The sequence below is a fragment of the Cygnus olor genome, chromosome 8, assembly GCF_009769625.2.
Source record: "Cygnus olor isolate bCygOlo1 chromosome 8, bCygOlo1.pri.v2, whole genome shotgun sequence".
NCBI lineage: Eukaryota > Metazoa > Chordata > Aves > Anseriformes > Anatidae > Cygnus > Cygnus olor.
Genome location: NC_049176.1, coordinates 16,189,845 through 16,214,510, shown reverse-complemented (window position 1 = coordinate 16,214,510; position 24,666 = coordinate 16,189,845). Strand labels below are relative to the sequence as shown.

Here is a 24,666-nt window from a genome sequence, read left to right as displayed (position 1 = left end):
GACACATGCCCCATGGGCGCACATCCATTCTGCCAGGCACAGCCATCCAGCTTTGCCTGCAAAGGCTTGGAATAGGGCAGAGACAGGCAGGAAGGAAGGCTGGACTTGGTCACCACACCAAGTACAGGACTGGCCAAGAGCAGCACCCTGAGCGAGCAGTCGCCCAGTGGCAATGCAGCCACCAGAGAAGTATCCCATCTAGCTCCTGAGGAGTGGGAATCCTGTTCCTGGGGCATGCAGGCTGACAAAGGAAAGTATTCTACTTCAGTTGCACTATACTATGTAGCATCTGATCAAGACAGATGCCGAGACAAAGCAGAGGACACAGCATTTGGCTGAAGAAGGACAGGCTCCAGGAGGTGAGGAGCAGCCCTGGGCTGCTCTGCCCACCAGCCACACACACACAGAGCTGCTCACCGGCTCTCTCCCCCTTCCAGCTCCACACAGCTCTCTCACTCTGTAGCTGTTGAAAGGAAGGAGCTTGGCAGAGCCTGAACTACAAATACACCCCCTGGCCAATTTATGCTCAGAAATACGACTCTGCATTTCTCCTTCATGAAAGGACGCACTGTTTGGGGAGGGAGCAGGCTGTGGTAGGAGCAGGCACCAGTTGAACAGATCACTAGAGTCACAGAGAAATCTTAGCCCTGCTGTCAGAGCGCAAAGTATTGTTGTCAAAGGCAAAGCTCTCTTTTTGCCATGCTCTCCCATGGATAATTTTGCCAAGTTTCAAAGTTTAGACCTTGACGTAGAGCTCCAGATTTGCTTTGCACAGGCAACAGTACTTCCAACAATTAAATTAACATTTATTTCCTCTCATTATTTATGCACAGGAGTCTCTTTCCACTCTGATGATCTGCAATGGACCAGGAGTGGAATAAAAACACAAACTTGAACCCAGTCAGGAAGGGTAATTCCTTCCTGATTCTTAGAGCAGATCAGTATGACGTACCTGGCTGTACTATATCAGGCATTAGACTTACAGAAACAGCCAAAGTCAGTAAGACTTTTTCAAAGGAATACATCTTCACTACTGCTCCAGAGCAGCAGTTTTCAGACTGTGATCAGCAGACACCTGGAAATTATTTCTTACGTGTTTCTGAAAAGTAACTTATGAGAGAAGCATGTCCAGTGTACATAAGTCAAAGTTTGCTCTACAGGGGTCTGCAATCCCACAGGAAAAATGCATTGGGTTTGCACTCAGCCCACAAACTACCATTCCTCTTTCACTTGCTCTAGAAGAATCAGTATCAAGACCCTCATCAGAATCAATGCCTTTATTTAATCTTCATTATGTGATCCACAGTGTAATCTAAGCAGGCAGCAAAATTAATCCGTGTACCTAGAAACTCATATAACTTCTGTCACTACCAGTAATGCAAGTTTATTCTTACAGTGCCAGATAACTGGATTAATGCTGGCATGGGCATGTAGTAAACACTCCTGCTTTCCTGGGAGGTCAGGGAATTACTCTCTGCCTACAGGAAATCTAGGCAAGCAGAAGGAAGATAAAACCCCAGGTGCTTATAACATTTAGTACACAGGAATAAAGACAGAAATAAATTTCTTGGCTGTTTCCCCTGTACTAGCAAGTCAGCATCCTGTGGGATGGTAAGTGTTGACAGAGAATATGCTTTTAAAATGGAGGTACAGCAAGTAAAAGTCAACCATGGGGCTCTAACAAACTCCTGGCAGGAAGGAAACTTGCCACAGCTTTGTCTTCCCTTCACACGAGGCCCATCCACAGACGTAGAAGGCTCTTGCCTGCACAGTGCCCCATCCACAGAGAACCAGAGGCAGAAGCATCAGCAGGTAGGCCTTATCACCCTCCCACAGAGCAGAACTGCCGAGGAACTTGCCACAGGGGCCTAGAAGCTCCTGGTGCCAGCTTAACACTGGACACAGCACTGCTCCACAGCTTGGCCAAGAGCTTTGGATGCCCCACGCGTCAGAACTGATAGAGGACTTGTGTTGTTTATCCATCATGTGGAAACATCTGGCATTGCTGTGTGCTGAGGCGCATTCTTAGCCATCCAGGTACACAGCTAGTGGGAAACAGCACAGCCAGCTGTGAAATCACAGAGCTAACACCTCCCTCCACTGAAGAAAAAGTTTCTGCTTTTTACAACAGGTCTGAATCTGACTCACAACATCAAAAATAAGCTTCAAAACAAAATAGAAAAATATTAGCAGCGTATTGGATGCCCCTTCACAGTAGGAAGGGAAGACTAAAGCATGAAATCCACCCACCACCATCTCCAGATACTTCCAAAGACATCCAAGGTGTCCATGACAGCTGCTGCTGCTGGAGAAGGCAGAAAACACAAGTAGGAAGTCAGCCACAGCACAAGGCTGCTCCTGGGCAGCTGCTCCTAAGATGTCACTGCCTGCCACATGTGGAGGAAATGAAAAGGGCCCAACATGTTCAGGCCAGGGCAATCTGTCTTCAAAGCAAGGCATGTGCACTGCCTTTACTGCTCGCATGAACATTATAAAGGGCCATACAGTGAACGTAGTACAAGAAAATTAAAAATAATTCAAGCATTCAGCAGAACTCCAACTCATTAGTTACTGTCTCCAAAGGGTAAGACAGGAATGGCTACAGAGCTGCCCTCTCTGCAACAGGGAAGAGGTTTTCCCAGTCAGCAGAGCAGCCCCAGAAGGGCAGGTTTGCTCTTTAGCTATTGCTCAGTACCCACCCGTGGATAAGCCTGCACCTTATGTTATATTGCACTCCCCATTCACACCCCCCTTCATGGGCTTTACTCTCTGCTTCGAGGCACTCCACTGGCTCCAAGTAGCTCAGTCTCTGCTGTACAACATCTTCATGTGCTATCAACACAGTAAGACCGGCAATCTAGGCCTGACTCGGTCCCTGGGGGACACTACTTGTAACGGGACGCCAGCTGGACTTAGCTCCATTAACCAATACCCACTGGGCACGGCCCTCCAGCCAGTTCTTTACCCAGAGAAGAATATACCTGTCCAGGCCACAGGCAGCCAGTTTCCCCAGGCGAATACTGTGGGAGACCATGTCAAAGGCTCTGCTGAAGTCTAAGTAGACTACGTCAACAGCCTTTCCCTCATCTACCAGTCTGATCATAGAAGGAGATGAGGTTGGACAAGCATGACCTGCCTTTCGTGAACCCATGCTGGCTAGGCCTGATCTCCTGGATGCCACGCAAGTGCCGTGTGATCTCACCCAAGATGATTTGCTCCATAACTTTCTGTGGAACCAAGATCAGGCTGACAGGCCTGTAGTTCCCCTGGTCCTCCCTACGGCCCTTCTTGTAGATAGGAGTCACATCAGCAAGCCTCCAATCCTCTGGGACCTCTCCAGACAATCATGAACACTGATAAATGGTAGAAAGCAGCCTGGCAATTACCTCCGCCAGCTCCCTCAGCACCCTAGGGTGGAGCTCCTCTGGTCCCATGGACTTGTGACATTCCAGATGGAGGAGCAGGTCTCTAACTGTCTCTTCCTGGATCGCAGCAGGTGATTCTCTACCTGAATTACAGGGGACGTCCAGGTCAGGGAGTAAAGTACCCTAAGGATAACTGATCCGACTATTAAAGACAGATGACGGATCTAAAGAAAGCGTTGAGAACCTCAGCCTTATTCTTATCCTCAGTGATCACAATCCCTGCTGCATCAAGTAAAGGATGGAAATTTTCCTTGGTTCTTCTCTTGCTGTTAAGATATTTGTAAAAGGACTTCTTGTTCTCTTTTACTGCAGTGGCCAATCTGAGTTCAAGCTGGGCTTTTCCCTTTCTAACTTCCTCTCTGCATATCTTAGCAACTTCCTTGTAGTCGCCCCAAGTAGCCTGTCCTTTCTTCCAGCGGATGTAGACTCTCTTTTTCTCCCGGAGTCTCAATAAAAGTTCCCGGTTCATCCATACCAGTCTTCTTCCCCTCCACCTCACCTTACAGGACACAGGAACAGCCTGATCCTGTGCCTTTAAGATTTCCTTCTTGAGGAGCACCCAGGCTTCCTGGACCCCTTTGCCCTTCAGGAGTGACTCCCAAGGGACCACTGCAACAAGTGTCCTAAATAGGTCAAAGCCCGCCCTCCGGAAGTTCAAGACAGCAGTTTTGCTACTTACCCTTTTGACATCACCAAGAATAGAAAACTCTACAATTTCATGGTCACTCTGCCCAAGACAGTCCCGAACTTTCATATCTCCCACCAGTCCTTCTCTGTTAGTGAAGAGCAGGTCTAGTGGGGCACCTCCCCTGGTAGGCTCTTGAACCAGCTGTGTCAGGAAGCTATCTTCCACACACTCTAAAATCCTCCTGGACTGGTTCCTCTGTGCAGTATTATACTTCCAGCATATATCAGGGAAGTTGAAGTCTCCCATGAGAACGAGTGCTGGTGATCATGTAACTTTTGCAAGCTGCTCATAGAATGTCTCATCCACCTCTTCATCCTGATTAGGCAGTCTATAACAGACCCCCACCAAGATGTCACCCCTACAGGCCTTCCCCCTGATCCTTATCCATAGACACTCAACTGTATCATTCCCAACCACAAGCTCTTCAACATCAAAACACTCTTTAACATAAAGAGCCACACCACCACCCTCCCTACCTTGTCTATCCCTTCTGAAGAGCTTGTAGCCATCTATCACAGTACTCCAGTTGTAGAAGTGATCCCACCATATTTCAGTTATTACAACTAGGCCATAGTTAGCCTATCTCACAACTGCTTCCAGCTCCTCCTGTTTGTTGCTGCTTGCATTGGTGTAGATGCACTTCAGATGAGACATCTGCCTCACCCCCAGCTTCAGCATTGTTCCCCTAGGCACTTCTCTGGTGAGCCCTGTTTTACCCCCTTCCCCATCGTAGCTAGTTCAAAGCTCTCTCCACAAGTCCTGCTAGCTCCTGCACTAGCTCCTGATTTTCTGGGATTATCAGAGCCTTGGAGAGCGCCCTTGAAAAGAACACAATGAGAAACAACTCATTTAATCTCCTATACTCCAGGATCAAGGAATGCACAATAAAAAAATAAACCCAAAGCATTAATGCTGGAGATAAAACTAGCCCATCCCACCCAGCAAGGCCAATCCCCGCCCTCCAGCAGCCCAAGCAATGCGTAATTCCCATGAACATACAAGATAAAGTTAACCACACACAGTATCTAATGACATCAGACTGTACTTTTGTCTTGAACTATTGCAAATTCTCAGCAAACTAAAACATAGTGGGCTTCATTATCCTCTCACTGGCACAGGTTTCACTTGGTAAAAAGTACTTTACACCAAATTTTGGTTTCACCAACATTAAGCAGTCATGACTAAGTTATTTTAGAGTTGCACTTTGCAGAACCCAGCATGGAACTTGGGACTTCATAATTTTGGCCTAACCTTTAAGTAGCCAGTTAGACTGGAAAAACAGAACTTTCTGAACTACAGGGAATGGTACAGGGCTTCAAAATGAATAGATTATGTCATATTTGCTGGCAAGTGGCTAAAAATTATTTATATATAATTAAGAGATTAGGAAAACAACCACTTCTGCCAAGCTGGAAAAAAATATTCAACGCTTGTATATGAAAAAGTTTTGGTGGATGTCATCTGTAATTTTGTCCATCATGTTTTAGATGAAGAAACAGCTGGAAAGGCGACACCTTCTATACTGAGAGGATTATGAATATAAAAAAAGGCACAGCACTGTGTGAACAAGAAATAGCCAATGTATCAATTCAAAATTTTCTGAATTTCTACCAGAGACAGATTTTTACAGTTCCTCACTTTGATGGCTGGGTGTACTCATCTTCTAGGTGCCTCTGGGAATTAGGCAACGTGAATCAGGTGGGTTAGAGGGCATGCCTAGAGGCCCCTGAAACCTCCAGCAAAGGTCACAGCCTCCATGCGCACTGCACTGAGGCAGCATTAGAGCTCCATTTTGCAGGGAGGGAAACAAAAGCAAAGAGATTAATGGATTTTTACAAGTCACAAAAGATGAGTGGGTGTCAGGGCTGGGAATGATAAACCAAGCCTACCCTCCCTTCTGGTATATACACAAATAAATTACAAACATTCAGCTTCTGTAGGGCTGTTTACTTAACACATTCACAGAGTATTTGTCATTCTAGTGGTAAATTTGCAGCCATGGCAATCTCAAGAGCAAATTTTCCTCCATGTAGCTTTCAAGAATCTCACAAAAGCTCTAAGGCAAAGCCTCCCTTCCTGCTCAAGTATTTTGCTTTCATCACTGAAAAGAGCTCTAGGTTTTTGGAGATGTACTTCTAGATTTATTTTTTAAAGCAGTGAAGCGCTTGCACTTAGAGTCCAGCCTCCGCAGTAGCATTACTCAACATGACTTACTACTCTTTTAGCATCTCAATAGGACACCCATATCTGCTGAGTTCATTGGTCACAAGACCGCTCCCTTTGCCGACCTTGTGATCTGGCCCTGGTTCCATCCTCACATGTTGAAAAGGTGCAGTGGGCTGCAGCTGTGAGGTGGTTCATTAACTGCCTCACATCTTTTTGTACTTTGAAGGTCTTGTCTCTAAGCAAGCTGTCCAAGTGGGCAGCAAAACCTGTTTTTAGTTTTGCTAATTGAGTGCCCAGCTGGGCAGGAATGCTTGTCACCTCAGACACACACCGCAGCATAGAACATGCTCTGAGAGCAGGTCCTCCGAACTACGGCTAGATAATCCACAACCTCATCACGTAACAGGACAGTGTGCAAGCAAAGCATTTCTACTTTAAAATTTTAAATACTTTGGGGTAGCTAAAACTTCTGAGTCTGAATCTCTTATTTGTCATCTCATATTTTGCTCACACATATAGGAATCCATATGGCCTCTCCTATGGAGGGAGGCACAGACACACACATTTGCATGATACATGGCTACACCATGTGTACCATACTATGGATTTCTGAGTTATAACCTGTTTTCTCTGGGAAAGGTCCGATTCTGCACTCAAACGGATGGAAAGTGATGCTACACTGATGGCTAACTTAACTCTAAAGAGTGAAAGAAACACAAACAAGTTCACGGCATTTTCCTAGTCTCATACCTAAAAAGGAATGCAGAGTAATATGAGAAAAGCTGTGTCTTTCTCATTCCCAATAAGGAAATGGGATTGTTTAAATTAAGTGGCATTTAAACAAAGCATGGGATTGTTCCCATTATACTACAGGACCTTACACCATGTGGCCATTCTCACTCTGCTGGTCTGCCCTCTCTGTGCAGGTTTGAGAGTAGAAGAATGTGTATGCCCCATTTAGTCTGACTTCTTAAGGCTTAATCCTGACCACAGAGACACATTCTGAGAATATTTTTTTTCCCTTCGTTGTGGGGTTGTAAATAAAGAAAGGAAATGAGCACTTGATCTCAGTAGCCACTTATTACTGAATTTATTGGATAATTGGAAGCTCCATAAAATACACATTTACCTTTATTTTGCTGAGTGTGCTTTCTATCTGTGCCGCCACCAGTGTGAGGCATTCATAGCATTAAAATAGCTATAGCCAGGGAATGAACTGCACAAGATAAGGTCAAAGACAGAGCTTTCTACCATCAGTGGAGAGACTCCCACACACATCTGCAGGCATTAGATCCAACAGGGACATGCACTGACCCAAATAGCCCTTGCTTGTATCACGGTACTTGTTTAGCAGCGTCCTTATGCCTAGACAGTTGAGTTCCCTAGGGCTCTGAGGCAATTTCAAAGGCTAGATGTCTAAATTTTTGGAACATCTGACAAGCTGATCACAAGGCACTGCTGGGGTTGGGATGAAAACAAGGAGAAGCGTCAGCTGAGTGTGTAGGAAGCCAATCCCAAGCTCGCCCTTTTAGTGAAAAACACCATCCACACCATGATTCCAGTACTACAATACAGAACGGCAGACAGCATAAAACAATAAAACAGTAAAAACAGATAAATCAAGTATCCTCTTAATGTAAAATAACATAGGGTGCTTTGGGTTTTAAATAGCAATGTGATATATAAGGAGACACACAAACTGAAACCTAATTCCTTATTCAGCTTTTCTTTACCAAGTTTCTTAGAAGCTACACTCCAAGGTATCCCACAGAACATTTAACCTGCTATATACCGCAGGCAAAGCATCACTTAGTGTCACCTTAAGTAATTTGAAAATTTTAGCATCACCTGCTTGCCACTCAATAAAAAAAAAAGTTTTCATCTGAAACCGGCTCAGGCTCTTTTTCTGAAGGCTTTCATATAAGCCATCAAGAGTTTCACCTGAAATCCATGCAACAGCAGCAACCGATGCGTCACATGACCTGCAAACTGCCAATGTGTCATGTAAGTAACTGGCCACTAGAGGGATTTCTTAAATAAATGAAATAGAAGTAATCAGTTAATTTCTTCATGGAAAAACTGAGACAAGTTTTGTCTCAGTTGAAAAATCATTTGGTCTCTCCTAAACATCTGCCAAGTTTCTCGCTCGGCCTCTGTCTGGGAGAACCCAAAGAACAGATAACAGGTTTCTGAGCTATCAGTCTGCTGAGGATGTTTCCAGTCTGTAGCCCTTTTTTCTCATGCTCCAAACTTAGCACCTGAGGCAGACAGCAGACACCTTGCAAGACCATTTCAGCATAAACTGTTTCTGCCCTGTCACGATTAAGTAGACCGTTTGTGCTAAAGTGTTTCATTAGCCCATTCAGATCGAGTAACCTGATATAAGACCTAACAAGCTGAAAACTCAGTTTCTTTGGCTCCTTAGTTGGTCTCTTCCAAGTGTATTCATAACATCGATGCCAGAGTTAGTGCTGCTTTATTGCTCCATCTGTGCTGTCAGTTCAGGAGACCCGGAGGAAATGTATCTTTGTTGGTCGAGTAGATCTGGAAGAAATATGTCTACCAGAGCAGAAAATGCTGGGGTTTTGGTCTATGTGCTGTGTGGTTGAACAACTATGTGCCCAAGCTGTTATAACCAGATGTTTTTCTTTATCTGCAGGCTGTCCCAAATCATATGTGTAGTGACCAACTTGGCCACGCACTCTGCAGCCGCAACAGGAGCTGGTCAGATTTGTCAGGCGGGCGATAACTGCTGTAATACGTAATTGCTTTCCCTCAGAGTTCTCACTCAACTGGGGAGGTAAAAAAATAGCTGAGAAAGACTTGAACCAGGTTTCCCCTCAGCAAGCCTCCTCCATGGTACACTGAATTTATGCTTGCTAGCATTTGTGATTTATATCCACCTGCTCTGCAGGGGCTGGGCAGTCTGCATTCAAAGATGCAGTCTGCAGCCCGAGTGAGTGCAGCAACAGATGACAGTCCACGCAGCAGCCACCTTGCAACAGACAATAGAGCAAACTCAAAGGTGAGTGAAGCTACCTGCAGGTTGAGTATGTGATCTTTGCTACCAACGTGGTTGCACCAGGTTTGCAACTGGCTGAGTGTAGAAAAGAAGCGGCTGCTTTACTTAGCTCTAGCCTAGCTCTGAACACCCTTTCTTTATCCTTTAAACCTGTATCTATATTTATGAAGACTGGCTGGTCCAAAAAGGCAGGTGTGACGTTTGCAGTCACAACATGAGGAAACCCCACCGATAGCAGTTTGATTCTTGTTCTGTAAAACAGAGCTTCCTTCAAGGCCCAGGTACTCAACAAAAAATCCTGGCAGCAGCCTTAGTTTGTATGAAGAAGTCAGAGCAGTGTTCTGCCAGCAGACAGCTATGAGCTCACTAGTCTGAAATAACAACTCATTGACAAGACTTTTTGTGGACACAACTCACTTGTTTGTGAGAGAAATAAGGATGGGGGGAGGCGAAGGGGCGAGTGCATCGGTGCTAGGAGGGATTAAATGTGTAACATAAGCCCACTCCATGGTTTAACGATGATAATTTATATTTAAATCCTGCTTTACATTCAGAAAATAATAAATTAAGATATTTAGCAGCAGTGACATTTTCAAATTCCATTCACACACACTGAACTCATTTCAGATTAATGTTTTGAAAAATAGTGTAACCAATGCCTCCAACAGCCAGAGCTGGAGGAAAAAAATATCTGAAGAGGCAAAAGACCCAAAAGCAATTATTATTCTCTGCTAACCTATTTAGAAGAGTCTGGGTAGGCTCCTCCAGAGCCCTGAGGCCAGTCATAGATGACAACCGGGTGGAAACTTCACCCAGAACTTCCTACTGACAACGCATGCATCATTTGGAGCACACCGGCTGTATCCAGAAACTGATTTATGCCAGTGAGTCAAGTAAATCTAATGGCACATTACTGGGAAAAAGAAGCATGGTTCTGGTCTGCCACCCTGCTGTTAGGGTGGTACCACCCTTGCTTAGGGTCTTAGGGTACCACCCTTGCTTAGTTACAAGAACTGGCTATGCTGGTGCCTCTTCCCAGCAGGCACTAGGACTGCCTGTTTCATTTCAGGTCCAAAGAAATTTCTTCTGCTTTGTCAAGAGAACATCAGCCCTCAGCCCATGCCAGCCTCTTCCTAATTTTGTCAGCTCTACAACATTCTGGGGCCTGGAAGCTCTGGGCTCCCCAGCCTTGCCCTGAAAGCAGATCACAAACAGGGTACATACACATCAGGAGCTGAGTGCATCATGCTAGTCTGTGCTATCAGCAACAGGCCTCTTTCTGAACCTCTGGGATGTGAATATCTGCTGGTACCTCAGCCTGCAGCAGCGTGCAACTCCCAGAACCCAATCCTGACCCGAGCTGTTCCATGTAGCAAGTGAAAATAGAAGGAACTCACCTCTTCCAACATCCCACCTGACAGCACCGAGTAACGCAACCAAGACAAATCATAGAAGCTACAGAGTTCCAGGCACGTGCACAGTCAACACCAACCTTGTTCCTAACCAACCTTCTTCCTTCTTTCTACTGGCCACACAAAAATCCAGCAGTAAATTACAATTTCCAAGTCTTACCCCTAACCATACTGCCCCTCCCCCAAATCTCAGTTCACTCAAAAACATAAGATCATAACGCAAGTGCTCCACCAATACAAGCTCCTTCTCTACATCTGTAGGTTCTGCACAGGTCAGAAGTAACTGGAGTTCAAAGTCCCAAGACAAACTCAGCTCTAACCCTAACCAAGTAAGGGATGATATCCACAGAAAAAAAAAAAAAAATTATCTATCAGACATTGGCCCCTCACTGACAACTCCCTGACTTTTTAAGCCTGTGCAACCCATCAATAAAGCAGGCCCTTGAATATTCAGATTTCAAAACCCGAAAGCTAACCTCCAATCTATTCCAGCTGTGGCACACAGAGGTCCCTCATATACATCAAACCAGAAAACACTGCTACCCGCTGACACCACCTCTCTTCCCATCTCTTCCTGCCGGGTTTTGCAGGATCTGTGCTCATACCTAACACTAGCCTCAATTATAACTAGTAGATCCATTCAAAACAAAAAGAACACATGGCACTGACAAAGAAGGAGCTAAACTAATTAGAAAGGCTATTGCTTGTAGAATCCAGCAGCAAGACAAGGCTTTTCAACTAGGATTTGTTTGGAGTTTGTAATAGAAATATTCTAGAACTAGAAAACCCCACCAAACTATAAAAGAACAGCATACAGCTTTGGTTTTCCTGGACAAAGCTCTCAACTTTGCAGAAGCAGCAGAATCCAGCAGTGACCTGAGCGTCTGAACTTCCAAATTTCTCAGCCATACTATGAACTACATCATAAAAGAGAATAAGGTGTTACCCTCTTGCTGACCACAGACAAGGCCTGGAACAACCTCAGAACTCTACACGCCTCAGTCGTAAGTCTAATCCCCAGACCTACTCCCAATCCTACTCGTACAGAGGAGACCAATCTCTCAAGTAAAACAGAGCGTAAGGTACCATGGCCACAAGGCGACTGCCTCCTCCCGAAAACTGTGGGCCCTGCACGACTGGCAATAAACATGCTTCTGAAGTAAAAAGAATTTCTAAACCCAAGTCCCATTACATCTCACAGTAAGAGAATTCAAGCTCCTCACCCCACTGCTCATTAGCAGCAGAGATCTCTGCATAAAATCTGAACTTTACCCCCCTCTGTTTTTGTGACTTTTCCAGTTATGTCTACGGAATCAATACTATATTAACATAAGACAAATACTTTCTTTGGTCCTTAACAGCAGCAGTTTTCTAAAACAGTGACTGCTCGGACCTTTTTCTCCCAAGTGCTAACTGCAACCTCAGCTCCAACCCCTTGTGATCACTCTGGTTGATCTAAAATGATGGAACAACCACAGCCTTTCATGTCATCTTTCTAGCCAATCCTAGACAAGAATTAATGGAAAATAAAACACGGGCCATCAGTTCCTGAAGACACCAGTACTCTTTTTAACCTGCCAGTGTGCAGAAAAGAGCAATAGTGCAGCTTCTGTTGTCTTCCAAACCACAGACGCCTTTGCCCTAGACATGTAGCTCCCACCCCGACTCTTCATCCTTCATTGTTCCCCTTTTGTTAGCATCCCTGCAGTGACTCGTACACATAACTGCTGTGCTTCTCACTTCTCTTTAGATCATTTTTGTCACTGCCTTTACGGGTTATAGCATCAGTTACAAATTCTTTTTAGACTACAGGAACGGATGCTAATAATTTAAGAAGAATTTTTGAGAGCAAACACACATTCCTCATTAAACCTCTTGGGAAGTTAATAGCATTAATATGCATCCCAATGCTGAAACTCCCTTGAGTAGCTAATCTGCAGCTAAATGTCAGGATCGTGGGATTTCACACCTGAAACAGCTCTGAAAGCAGGCACCCCGGTGTATTGCTATATCAGTACCTGTATCAGCCTGTGCCTCCACCATGCCTCTCTGGGGGCTGTGTTGCTGCTGAAGAATTTATTTACCTTCTCACACAGAGCTGCAGCTGGGAGACATAACTACCCCAAACAGTCACTTCCCTGCTGGCAGGACACAAGATGAGGCAGCCAAGGACCACACTCCAGCACTCATCAGGGAAAACAGCTAACTAGCTACAGCAGCCCAACTCAGTGCAGCTGAGGTCAACGCTCTGCACCTGTGCTCCTCTTCTCTGCCGCAAACATTTTTAAAAAAAAAAGAACCAAAAAACCCACATTGGTTCCTCTCCAAAGAGTTTTTAATCTCACTTAAACACACTGATTTATTTTTGATGCAATGCTGACTTAATATCCCTGCATCCTTCCATAAACTGGTTAAGTGCTGATAATTAAAGGAGAGAGAAGAGCCCTGCTTCTGCCATTAACATTAGCAAGACTTCCTATTTCAAGTTTCTCAGCAACTAGAGGAACAAAAAATTTCTCACTACTCCTTCTGGTTGCCTAAAACTCAAGCTTCCTAGTTAACCTCTTTCTAGGACTGCTACAAGGTGGCTTTTGACTAACAACACAATTCACTTACTAGTCTGACTACAGGAACTTAAGGCTGAAGTCTGGTGGGGAATAATTCATGGCTTCAAACTAATAAACGGGGAAAAAAAAAAAAATCGGTGCTTGCATTTGGCAGAGTTTAACATCCACGTCATAATTAGCAGTTCAAAGTATAAGTGCTGGAAACCAGCCTTTTCCTCCAATTTTGTTAAGTACCTTTTAAGGACAAGAATGATTGAAAACACTGAGGAAATAACGCAAACGACAGCTCTGAATTCCTGGGCTACTCCCAAAGGCTCAGTGCAGTTCTCTCTTTCAGGAGCAGCTGTTGAGCCAGTGGCCACAAGAAGATTCTGATCTGCTAACAAAAGAGAGCCACCTGCTATCAGCTTCAACACAAACCAACACATCACACTTAATGCAACCTAGTTTGCCAGTGGGAAAAATTCAAACCATTCTGCAGCCATACATAACCCTTCCCCTGCAGAGGGATCAAAGAGCAAAAGTAAGTAAACAATCCTTTAATAATGAAGGGAGATTGAAAAATCCATTTCTTCTGGAACTAAAGTCTTTCAAAACTAATGTGAAAGAGTTTTCGTGAGCCCTACCAGGGCATTTCGGTTTCCATGGACTCCCTCCCGTCTTCTGCTTCAGCATGAGTTTAGATCCTCGTAAGTCCTAGGAAGCATGTGGGACAGTTCCAAGTTTAATGTATTTTCTGGTCCAGTTCAGGATCTGCTTATGCTTTTGAAGAGATATATTATTCCTACCAGCACATACAGGCAGAACAAAAAGTTAGAAACCTGTTCAATTTCATGTACCACATCCACATGGGCAATAGGAACAACACTGAAGCAGACACCTTCAGCACTTCCAGCATTTGAAAAATCCCTGGAAAAGAGCATGGACAGATTTTGGCAAAAACATATTCCAATCCCAAAATAACACTCTCATTTTTTATGCCGTTTTACCTGATTGCAGAGTTACGTATTAGTAAGTGGGGAAGACATACTGATCATGTAAATAACTGGTGACATACCAGCTTTCATTCCTGAATCCCCTCTCAAAGAAAGTGCCTGAGCACAACTCAGGCCCTCTGCAGTGAAACTCCTATTGCAGTCTCATTAAGCCATTTATTCAGCAGTGCCACATCTGTCCAGATGGAGATCAACATGTTACATTACATTATCAAACATTATCACAACCAAGGTGGTTCTCAGAAAACAGGGACAACTAAACCCCATATGAAAGCACGTCTCAATTCTAGTCAGCCAGCAAAAGTTCAAATCGCCACTTATTTGCTAGGCCCCCTGTTAACTTCCCAAGAAGAAAACTAGAGTCATTCTACAGTAACAGTGGTACTCTGGTCCCATTACTTCAAGCTTGGGAACTTTTATTTTATTTATATACATAAACAAACACACAAACTCCAAAAGCAATTATTTCAGTGTTTAAAAACTGGATTCTTGTGCTATATGAAGCAAATAGTGCATTTCCATTTTAAAAAATGTCCTTCTTCTTTACTGATGGGCCTGTTAGCAGTGCCACATGATTGTCTGGAGAAGCTGGGCATTTTGGCAGATGTGGAAAATACTAACATTTTTTTTTCCTTTCTTTACCCTGAAATTTTGATGCATGTGGGCCCCATTAGCCCTAATCCACCTTTGAAGATGAAGCTAAAAACATCATCAGCATAAGCTACGCATCATTAAAATAAAGGAAATGAAATGCACACAAATAGGTTGAAATAACGCTAAGTCTGAGACATCATCCCACAGGAAGGAAATACCAGGTTCTGACAGACACAGTACCCTGCACTCACTCGTCTTGGTCCTGCCTCGCTCCTATAGCCCATATGGCCTTTCTGGGTGTCCCAAGCGACTGAAGGATGACAGCGAGTGCTGGCAATAGGCAGCTCCCAGTGCTCTGCACACCATCTGTATCACTGATCTATTTTTAGAAAATCCTGACCCAGTACATGGAGGCTTTCAGTCTCAGGGGATTCAGATAAATAACTGCAGGTGCTGTGGTACTTTACATAAAAGTTAAAAAAAAATGCCTTAAATCGAGGGTTCATCCTGATGAGCAACAGCGTAGCTGCCCTGCTGCCCCCTCTCAGACTTCCGAAGAAGAGATCTGGCACCGTTCTGAAAAGTAGGCATGCTTAATGAAGCAGAAAGAACAAGCAAAAGGGGGGAAAAAAATCTACTGGAGCAACAGTCTTCATGCAAGTTTGTCCTTCCCCCAAGGTCTGCCACCCTCCTAGACTCACTCTCAGCTGATAAAAATTTCCAAGATGCTTCTTGCTAGTGCTTGGCTCCCTGGAACAGGTTGCCCAGAGACTGTGGAGTCCCCATCCCTGGAGATACTCAGCACTTGAAATGAAATGCTACTGGGCAGCCTGCTCCAGCTGAGCCTGCTTTGAGCAGGAGCTGGGACTAGATGACCTCCACAGGCACCTTCCAACCTTAACTGCACATCAGCCTAGGGACCAGGCTCCAGCTGGCGGAGCAATGCAGAAGGGAAGAGGTGTTTGTCCTCGTAGTTGGAGGAGGACAGCAGGAACGGGGCAGACTTCATCTGGATCATTCCTAACTGATCCATACTTCCAGATTCACCAGAAGTTAAGGAGCTGAAATAGCTTGTACGCCAGAAATGCACAAATAAAACTTTTTTTTTTCTTTTTTTCTAAAGAAAGAATTAACTCCAGTACTTTACAGCCAACATTGGTTGCAGCTGGTTCACCAACACTCCCACAGCTGCCTCCCACTTCTCCCACACTGCACAGACTTCAGAAGACATGACGGTACAAAACCCTGACAGTCTGCAGCCTTGCCTAGACAAAAAATCCCCACTACGGGGAACTTCAGAGCCAGCCTGACAGACAAGGCATAATGTGAGATCCTGCCCTGGGCAGCAATGAACTAGATGACTCCTTGAGGTCTTTTCATCCCTACTTTGTACCTATTAAAAAAATACATATCCCTGACCTTTGAAAGCATGCAAAAGCTTATAATAAAAAGCAAAAGCTGATAACAAACTCTCATTTTCAAAGACACAAAGTATGCAGAATTTAGACCAAAACCAAAAACAAACACACTGTATTGTATTAACTAGTTTCACAGAACATTTATGCATTTCAAGATGTCATTTTTGTGTTATAATTCCCTCCCTCTTTCCCAAGAGGGCTCATTATTAATTTTATGTAAGATCCCAGTATTCAAATTCATGTCTAGCAGACCCTAATAAAAGATGTGGTTCACAATGTTCTTTAACACAATCAGAGGCATCATAATCTGGCAATTTAAGAGCACAGTGGGAAAAAAATAATACAGAAACTGCTGCTACCCAGCAAATGTTTGCCATCATACGGCTGATGCTTATTGTAACATTTCTCTGCAGCACTGCAAAGTGTTTAGCTGAAGAGTAGATAAGTCTTGCTGTGCAGACCTCGGTTAGGCACAGCAGTCACTTTCAGCTTCCCTTCACGTGCTTCCATTGAAGGATTTCATGATGTCATTTGTGTAAGTTTGCCAAGACTTATATGAGGGAGGCAGACCCAAAGGACAAAAAAAGTTTCTGTGGATATTGGGATAGGATCATTTCTTTAGTCTTCCCTGATTTTCCATTTCTTACATAAATTTACAGGACTGAAGTGTAAAAATGACCTCACTAAGAAAGAAGTTTCAAAAAATGTCAATTTTGAATATTGTCTCTGGTCCTCACAGATCCAAGAATCTTGTATAGGTTACCTAACCTTTCTTCCCTAATTTCCCCAGCTAGGAATTAAAAGCATTTTACTCCCAGTCTTTCTTTTGATGTTGTAACTTAAGTGCAAGTTCTTTGGAGGAAAGACTCAACATGACATCCTGCACAACAAGATAATCACCCTCTATGACTATGCTATTAAAGCTAATTAAAGCTATCTAATTTTTTAAAAATCTACAAACATGAATGGGAAACTAAATCCAGTAGGTTTAAATTGCAAACCAAGTGAAAAGTCAATTTGATTTCTAAAACTTCAGTTTTAATATTGCGATGTGCAAGTCACAGCACAGGTGAGCGATTTGTAAACAGGTACCAAACACGGGTGGACAAAAGGAACGCACACAGAGCCAGGGACCAAAACTTCAGCATTCCTGAGGGATTGATACTGACCATAAAGATAAGTGTGGCCTCGTTGCACAAACAGACACAAGCACAGAAAACACAGAACATTTGAAAGCCAATGCTTCCCAGCGAGTAATAACACCATTAAGGTCTCAAATGATCTCTGCATTTTACCAGAAAGTGGCTTCACGTAGAACTCCAATTTCAAAGTAGAAATTTAAAAGTAAATTGTTGAAGAACAAGAAAATACTTAGCTTAGTATCATGAGCTAGTTGTAGACTAATGATGTATAATTATGAAAGTTATCATTACTGTACTGATGTCATCAGTTTCTATTTTTGGCTACAACTAGCTCCTTTAAGTCTAAACCATTTACTCACTGGGAACAGTTACAGAACATCCAGCGCTCTATCATCCAGGATCTCTCCCAGCTCCCACCATCTGAACTATGGCTCTTGTTTTCATTTCTGAAGTGTAAGCATGTTCTAATCGGCAAGACAGGCACAGATTTTCAAGCACAAAAGAACCTAATTATTGCTTCCAAGTACCAACTCATTTAGGTAGGTACTTAATCCCCAGGTTAGTGAAAGATGAGACAGCAGAAGGCCCAAAATGAACAGGTATTTAAAGACCGAATTACAGACAACTTTCTTTGCTACACTGTCACCTAATCTGGGGGTAAGGAAAAGTGTAAACTGACATGATAAACTGCTAAATACACACACTTTTAATTTGCTTACTACAGCCAAGGTGCTTCTTAACTGAGTGGAGCTCAATAATTAAATAAACAAATCTCTGCACTGCTACTCTTCAAAACAGGAAAAACACCCCAAACCAGCTAAAAGAGGGGTTGGGGCATGCCCATTGTGTAGCTTCTTGGTCATTCTTGTCCAAGACAGAGGAACACTCTTCCCTCCCTCTGCAGCTCTCCTCTGACCCCAGCGCAAGATTGCAGCAAGTCTCCAGAACATGCCCCAGTCTCCCGCTCGGCTAGGTTGGGTTCACAGCACAACGTCGCTGACTCGGCCCACCCCAGTAAACATGCCAACTGCACCCACACCGGGAGCATATTAGAACACCCCCCAGCCAAAAAAACAGACTGATATGGATCCAAGAGCCTTGTTTTCCTGAGTGCTCTCCAGTGTCGCAGGTCTCTGGCCTGCTTCTCGCGGTGCCACGCACTGGGGAGCCCAGCACCGGAGGGCTGCAGGAGGCCCCCGCTGCCACTCCCAGGGTGAGCCTGAGGCAGCCTCACGGATTTGGCCTGTCTGGGGAGCGGGCTTCTGCTGCTAAGGTGGGGACTTGGCAGGTCCCAGGCCGGGTGGTCAGCACCAGGGCTCCGGACAGGCTGCGGGCAGTGCAGACTAAGCGAGGCCTGGTCAAAGACCTGAGTAGTTCACAGAGGTCCCCGCCACTGCGGCATTAAGGCAGCCCTGGCTGGTGCCAACCAGGCTCCACAAGACGAGGACAGCTGGGGTTAAGGCAGGCTAGGGGCCATTCCCAACAGACCTCCTGACTATTGGAGGGGAAAGGAAGAAAGCATTTAACTGAACGGACCAGGGACACAACATGCCAGTTGGCCCCAGACCAAATGGCCTGCTCAATGCATTAGGATGCATGTGGCCAGCAAGTCCTTCCTCACAACTACAGACGCTGAACAAGTCAGAGTTAAGACCAAAGGGAAGAAGGGAGTACAGGACTGTCCAGCATGCACCCTTCATTTGGTATCAGGCTAACAAGGATTGAGACTTACTGACGCAGGATGCTTACAGAAAATTCAGTGTCTGCTTCAAACTCATTCACTGTCTCTTGACCCATCTTTGCTGTCAGTAATAAAACTTCCTCCAAGAGATCTGTCTGAGAAATCCACTGTAGAATTTAAGCCCTCAAGCAATACAGAGACCATATGGAAGTTAAAGAGATTATATATGTTTTTAATTTTCATTCTCAAGACCTGCATTTGTGCATTTTTAAATGCTGACTTACTCACGAAACTGTTAAGTGGAATACAAGTGGCAGTGAAGGAATGCAGCTCTTTGACAGCCACCGCTTCACTGCCACTCCAACCAAAGTAGCCCCACAAGCCATGGCACACGGACACAGGTAAATCTGGAATTCAGCTATTGAAAGCACTGTCGGGTACGGAGGCTGAAACACAATATGCTTCCAGAAATAGATTTTATGGTTTCATTTGTTCTCAAGAGACTTGACAGATATAATCTGGAAGCCTTCTCTCGGTGGGTGCTTGTGTCCTGAATGTCTGCAGGTCTGAAAAAGCCTGTCACTGGGGAGCTGAAGTGACCAGGACTAACGTTCACCCAGAAACTGGTGCCGCCTGACATGTGCTGCTCCCTCTCCCACTGATGCAACTCACAGGGTCTGCAGAAGTCCCTTTTCAGGTGCCATGACATTTTAGTCATTTTGATTTTCAAAAGCCTGCCATGTTCAACAGCAGTTTTTCTAGTTTATCCAACTCCTTGTGTTTGCACACAATCCTCCCAGGGATACCACTCCATTTTAAAAGCTGTAGAGGCAGTTAATGCTTTGCAGGACTTAAATAAGAAATCAAAGAAAACACAAAACCAAACACTTCTGCACTTCTACAGTGAGAAGCATTCCAGGATCTGCTTTGCTTTAGTGAACAGGTCTATGCTTACAGACATCAGGCAAGCACACTTTGCTCAATCACAGGCTATATATATAGGGTCTGACAATATCTACTCATATATATCCTACAGAAGCACAGAATCATTTAGGTTGGAAAAGACTTCCAAGATCATCCAGTCCAACCTTTAGTTCAACATTTTCATGTTCACCACTAGACCATATCCCTAAGCACCACATCTACACATTTTTTGAAGACCTCCAGGAATGGTGACTCAACCACTTCCCTGGGCAGCCTGTGTCAATGCCTCACAACCCTTTCAGTGAAGAAATTTTTCCTAATATCCGACCTAAACCTCCCCTGGCGCAACTTAAGGCCATTTCCTCTTGTCTTAGCACTTAGTGCTTGGAAGAAGAAAGCGACCCACATGTCACCATCGCCTCCTTTAAGGTAATTGTAGAGCGTGATGAGGCCTCCCCGAGCCTCCTTTTCTCCGGGATAAACAACCCAAGTTCCCCATAAGACTTGTCCTCTAGACCCTTCACCAGCTCCGTTGCCCCTCATCTGATACGATGAAATCCAAACCAGCAAAACTCCTACTGATAGAAATGAAAGCAGGGTCACATACCTACACACAGGTGAGTCTTGCATTCACCCACTACTAAACATCCACTTGTAACTGCACAGCCACCTTGTCTGTGCAGCACACCATGTCTGTGCTGCTATCATGACATTTTTTTGTGCACACTAAACTTAAAATAACTAACTAAATAAAGCTGTCGCTAATTCTCTGTGAAGACCCATAGAGGACCTGAGGACAAGTAACAAGCATGTTCCTGGAATACAGGCAGACACATCTAGTCCTGCGGACTTAATGCTACTTCAGCGTCAATGAATGACCAGGGGGTGTATGGAGGGTACGTATCCTCCCTACATCCCTTTATGCAAAGGCACACTTTACTTTATCAACTCCAAGTTAACAGGAGTCTCCCCACTGACTTCAGTGATTTGTGATCAAGCCCTACATCAGCATTTCTTATTTTTTACACAATTTCCATGATTTCCATGCCTAAAATAATGAGACTATTTTGGACCCATCCAGGCAGGTCCCGTTGCTCCCCTCATTTATGTCAAGTTGAGAGGGAAAGAATTTTTTTTTAATCCCTACAGATAATGACTGACCAATTTCCAAATTGGTCTAATTCCTCCATCCCGACACACGCTTCATTGCCACAGCTGCCCCCATGCTGTGACTTCTGAATACATCTTTGAATGCGTCTTTCAGAGGACAGCCTTGCAACAATGCTCCTTTTCAGTGCCCCCCAGCACCTACTCAGCACATCCACCCTGCAGCCCTGGCAGACCCTGGCAGTCTCCCGAGACAGCCTGGCATTTAGCAGCCAGCAAGCAGAACGGCAGCCTAGCAGCCCAGCTCTCCGTACTGAGCCGCGAGTACTTGGTGTTTGCGGGTCTGGACAAATGCTAAGCGCTGAAAGAAACATAGGATCATTAAGGTTAGAAAAGACCTCCAAGATCATCTGGTCCAACCACCACCCTACCACCACCTTCACCCACTATACCCTGTCCCTAAGCGCCAGGTCCAGCCTTTCCTTAAACACCCCCAGGGACGGTGACTCCACTACTTCCCTGGGCAACCCGTTCCACTCTTTCTGAGAAGAAACGTCTCCTCATTTCCAACCTAAACCTCCCCTGGTACAACTTGAGGCAACTTGAAAGCTCCCCGGCTTCAGGCCAGCTTCGCCCCCAAGCCCCCGGGGGCTCGGAGGGGCGGCCGGGGGGGGGCTGAGCCGAGTCCCTTGCCCCTTCCCAGGCACGGCCCCGCCGCCAGCCCCCCGAGCCCCTCTCGCCCCACATCCCAGCGGGGGGGACGCTCGCAGCCTGCGCGGCCCCGGCCCCCCGCAGCCCCTTACCAGAGGGCGATCCTGCTCTTGGGGTAGCGCAGCCCCTCGATGCAGCCGAGGAAGTGGGGCAGCGTGTGCGCCGCGTTGCGGGCGATGATGGCCAGGAGCACGGTGGGCTCCTGCGGAGCCGACTCGGGCAGGGGCTGGGGCAGCAGCTGCGGGCTCGGCGGCGGCGGTGGCTCCGGGGGCAGGCCGGCCCCGCAGCCGCCCGGCAGCAGCAGGAGGACGAGGAGGAGAGGACGGGGGGCGCGCGGAGCCATGATGGGTGCCGGAGCAGAGCCGCGGGGAGGAGCGGTGCCGGCCCGGCGCCCCCAAAGCCGGCCTTTGTGGGCAGCACGGCTCGGCACGGCTCCGACCGGCTCGGCACGGCTCGGCACGCCCCCGGCAGGCCGCCGGGCGGAGCGGCGAAAGGCGCCGATATCGGGCAGCGGGCGCTCGGCGGGGAGCCTGGGCTGGAGCCGAAAGCAACGCGAAAGCAGCGCCCGGCCGGGCGTCTCACCCCCGCCGTTCCTGAGGTGCTCGGGGCTCTGGCCGGCACCCTCCAGCTGCAGGAGGGGCAAGGAGCGCGGCTGCCCGGGCTGCGGTCGGGAAGGTGAAGGTGTTCCCCGCACCGCGTCCACACCCGTCACGCGGCCGTTCCCATGCACGGGGAGAGCGTTGCTGCTAAGGGGCAGGTGACGGTTTAACAACGAAACGTATAAAACACGTTACGGTAATTAAAATCATTGGGCCGTCATCTTAAAAGAGGCATAATAATCACAGCGCTCTTAGAAGTTAATAGGATTTGGGCATGTTAAACCCTTTTTGAGACGAAATCCTTCATTAACTCTAAGGGCCACAGCACGGTGTCTCTGGGCCCTGCTGTGAGCAGCCAGTGCCCCCGAGCCGAACAGAGCCAACCCAGGCGGGCAGCGCTGCTGCCTGTGTGCCGGCAAGACTCAAACGGGAGGAAATGTCCAGCAAACCAATAACTGTCCATTAATTATCCATTGTCTCATTGTGAATGGTCTGCGGCCCAGGTAGCATACCGCTAACTCATGTCTGCACTGCTCTTGGTTTACAGAACGTTATTTATCACCCACACGCAAAAAGGATCACCCTAGGAAAGCTGAACTTCAATCAAGAATCTCCAGAGGTCGCATCAACGGCACTAAAATTCAGGAAGCTTCTGCAATTTGTAAGTGTCCTCCTGAACAATTAAGGAGAATATATTCTACCTGCTTGCCCTTCACGACACCTTTGTAATTGTCCTTCTAGAACAATACATTAATGAGGCTTTCATGGCTCATTTGCCACATGTTGCTTTTATGCTCTGATTCATTAATCGAATAGAAGGAACAGTGCTGTAGTCTGCACAAAGTGATAAGGGTTTTTCAGGAGCCAGGCGATTCCACATGCGTATAATACCACTGTCACCCGCAGGACCACTTGCATTTGGAAGATGGGGACATTTGGGAAGGTGGGGTCAGCCATGCTCCCATACTGCAGAGCCAGCGTGGCCAGGTTAGCACAGGATCAGGGCCAAGCACAGACAGTTTTCTCCCAGAAACAAGGGAAGACGTGGGAAGCAGACTGCAGAGCCACAGCTCTGTCTGATGTGCAAAGCTAAGCACAAAGGTACAATCCAGCAAAGCCTTAGTGCAGTTAGCATGCTTGTAGAAGGTGGAGTGTACTGTCTAGCCTGTGCCAACTCTTGCTGTCTTCAGTGAAATCTAAACTGGTGTCAACGCTTTTCAGATTGCTCCTTTCTTTTTGTTTTGTGAACAGCATCAGAACCTTAACAATTTGCTGGAGGCAAATAAAATGCCCCCAGCAGCATCCCACAACAAGTAATTTTCTCTGCAAAATGACTTTCTCCTCACTCGTACCAGTCACTTTGCTGGCTTCCTCATGTTGGTACACAAAGGAAAAAAGTCCTTCCATACCCTGGAGAGGGGGGCAGCAGATGCCTGAAACATTAGCTGTTTCTCAGCTCATAAGAGAAAGGCTTAATTTTCAGCTTAATTTTCTACTCCCAGCCAGGTGAAAGTTTGGAAAGTTCAGGTCAACAGTAAGCCTTACAATGCATATAATTCTTACATCTATAAATGCATATATCTTTACAAATATATATATATAAAAATATGTATACACTTTTAAGTTGTTAGTAGCCAAAGTTGTATCCTGTGTTTTTTTATAAACCAAGACCCAGTCTTGCTGTGACAGAACAATTAACTGCCCTGTGGTGAACTATTCTAGCTTCTGGGGAAGAAACAGCTTTCTGTAGAAGTCTCACAGAAATACTTTTTAGGACATTTGTCTCAGCCTCCTCTAATATCCAGACCAAACAAGAATAGTCCAGCTGTGGGAACTGTCTCCAGCAGCAGCATACTCTGTCAGCGAGGCAGGTAACAAATTCTCTGAGGCAACTTTCTTCTGATTCAGACTTTTTTTCCCATCCAGCACTAAAAAGAGGATCCATCTTTCTAACAAAGCACAGCATGTATACGCACCTAGAAGAATCTACAGACAAGTCTATTTTCTTTCACTTGCATTTTCACCTCTGAGGTCTCAAATCCATCCAATTCTTTTCCAAGCAGCCAACTATGCCACCATTGCCAACCCTTCCATGAAAGTCTCAGAGATTGGAATTTCTATTTTTAATTTTGTGCCCAGGGAACTGAATGCTGGCTAAAACGATGCTTTTTGAAGAGGCCAACCTCCTCAAAACTTCTTGAGTAAGATTGGTTCC

The 24,666-nt window shown here is 45.7% G+C and overlaps 1 protein-coding gene across 3 annotated transcripts in view; it reads right to left on the bottom strand.

Moving 5' to 3' along the window:
- COLGALT2 (collagen beta(1-O)galactosyltransferase 2) overlaps window positions 1–24,666 on the bottom strand; it is a 157,264-nt gene that overhangs the window by 36,862 nt on the left and 95,736 nt on the right. The window contains exon 1 of one of the 3 annotated variants that reach the window (XM_040566468.1): window positions 21,945–23,687. The exons of 1 other annotated variant lie outside the window; for it this stretch is intronic. In XM_040566468.1, the coding sequence (XP_040422402.1) occupies window positions 21,945–22,195 (251 nt within the window). In that variant the 5' untranslated portion in view covers window positions 22,196–23,687. Of the gene's footprint in view, window positions 1–12,682; window positions 12,705–21,944; window positions 23,688–24,666 lie in introns of those variants that run through there. One more of the 3 variants, XM_040566470.1, reaches the window with a different exon arrangement.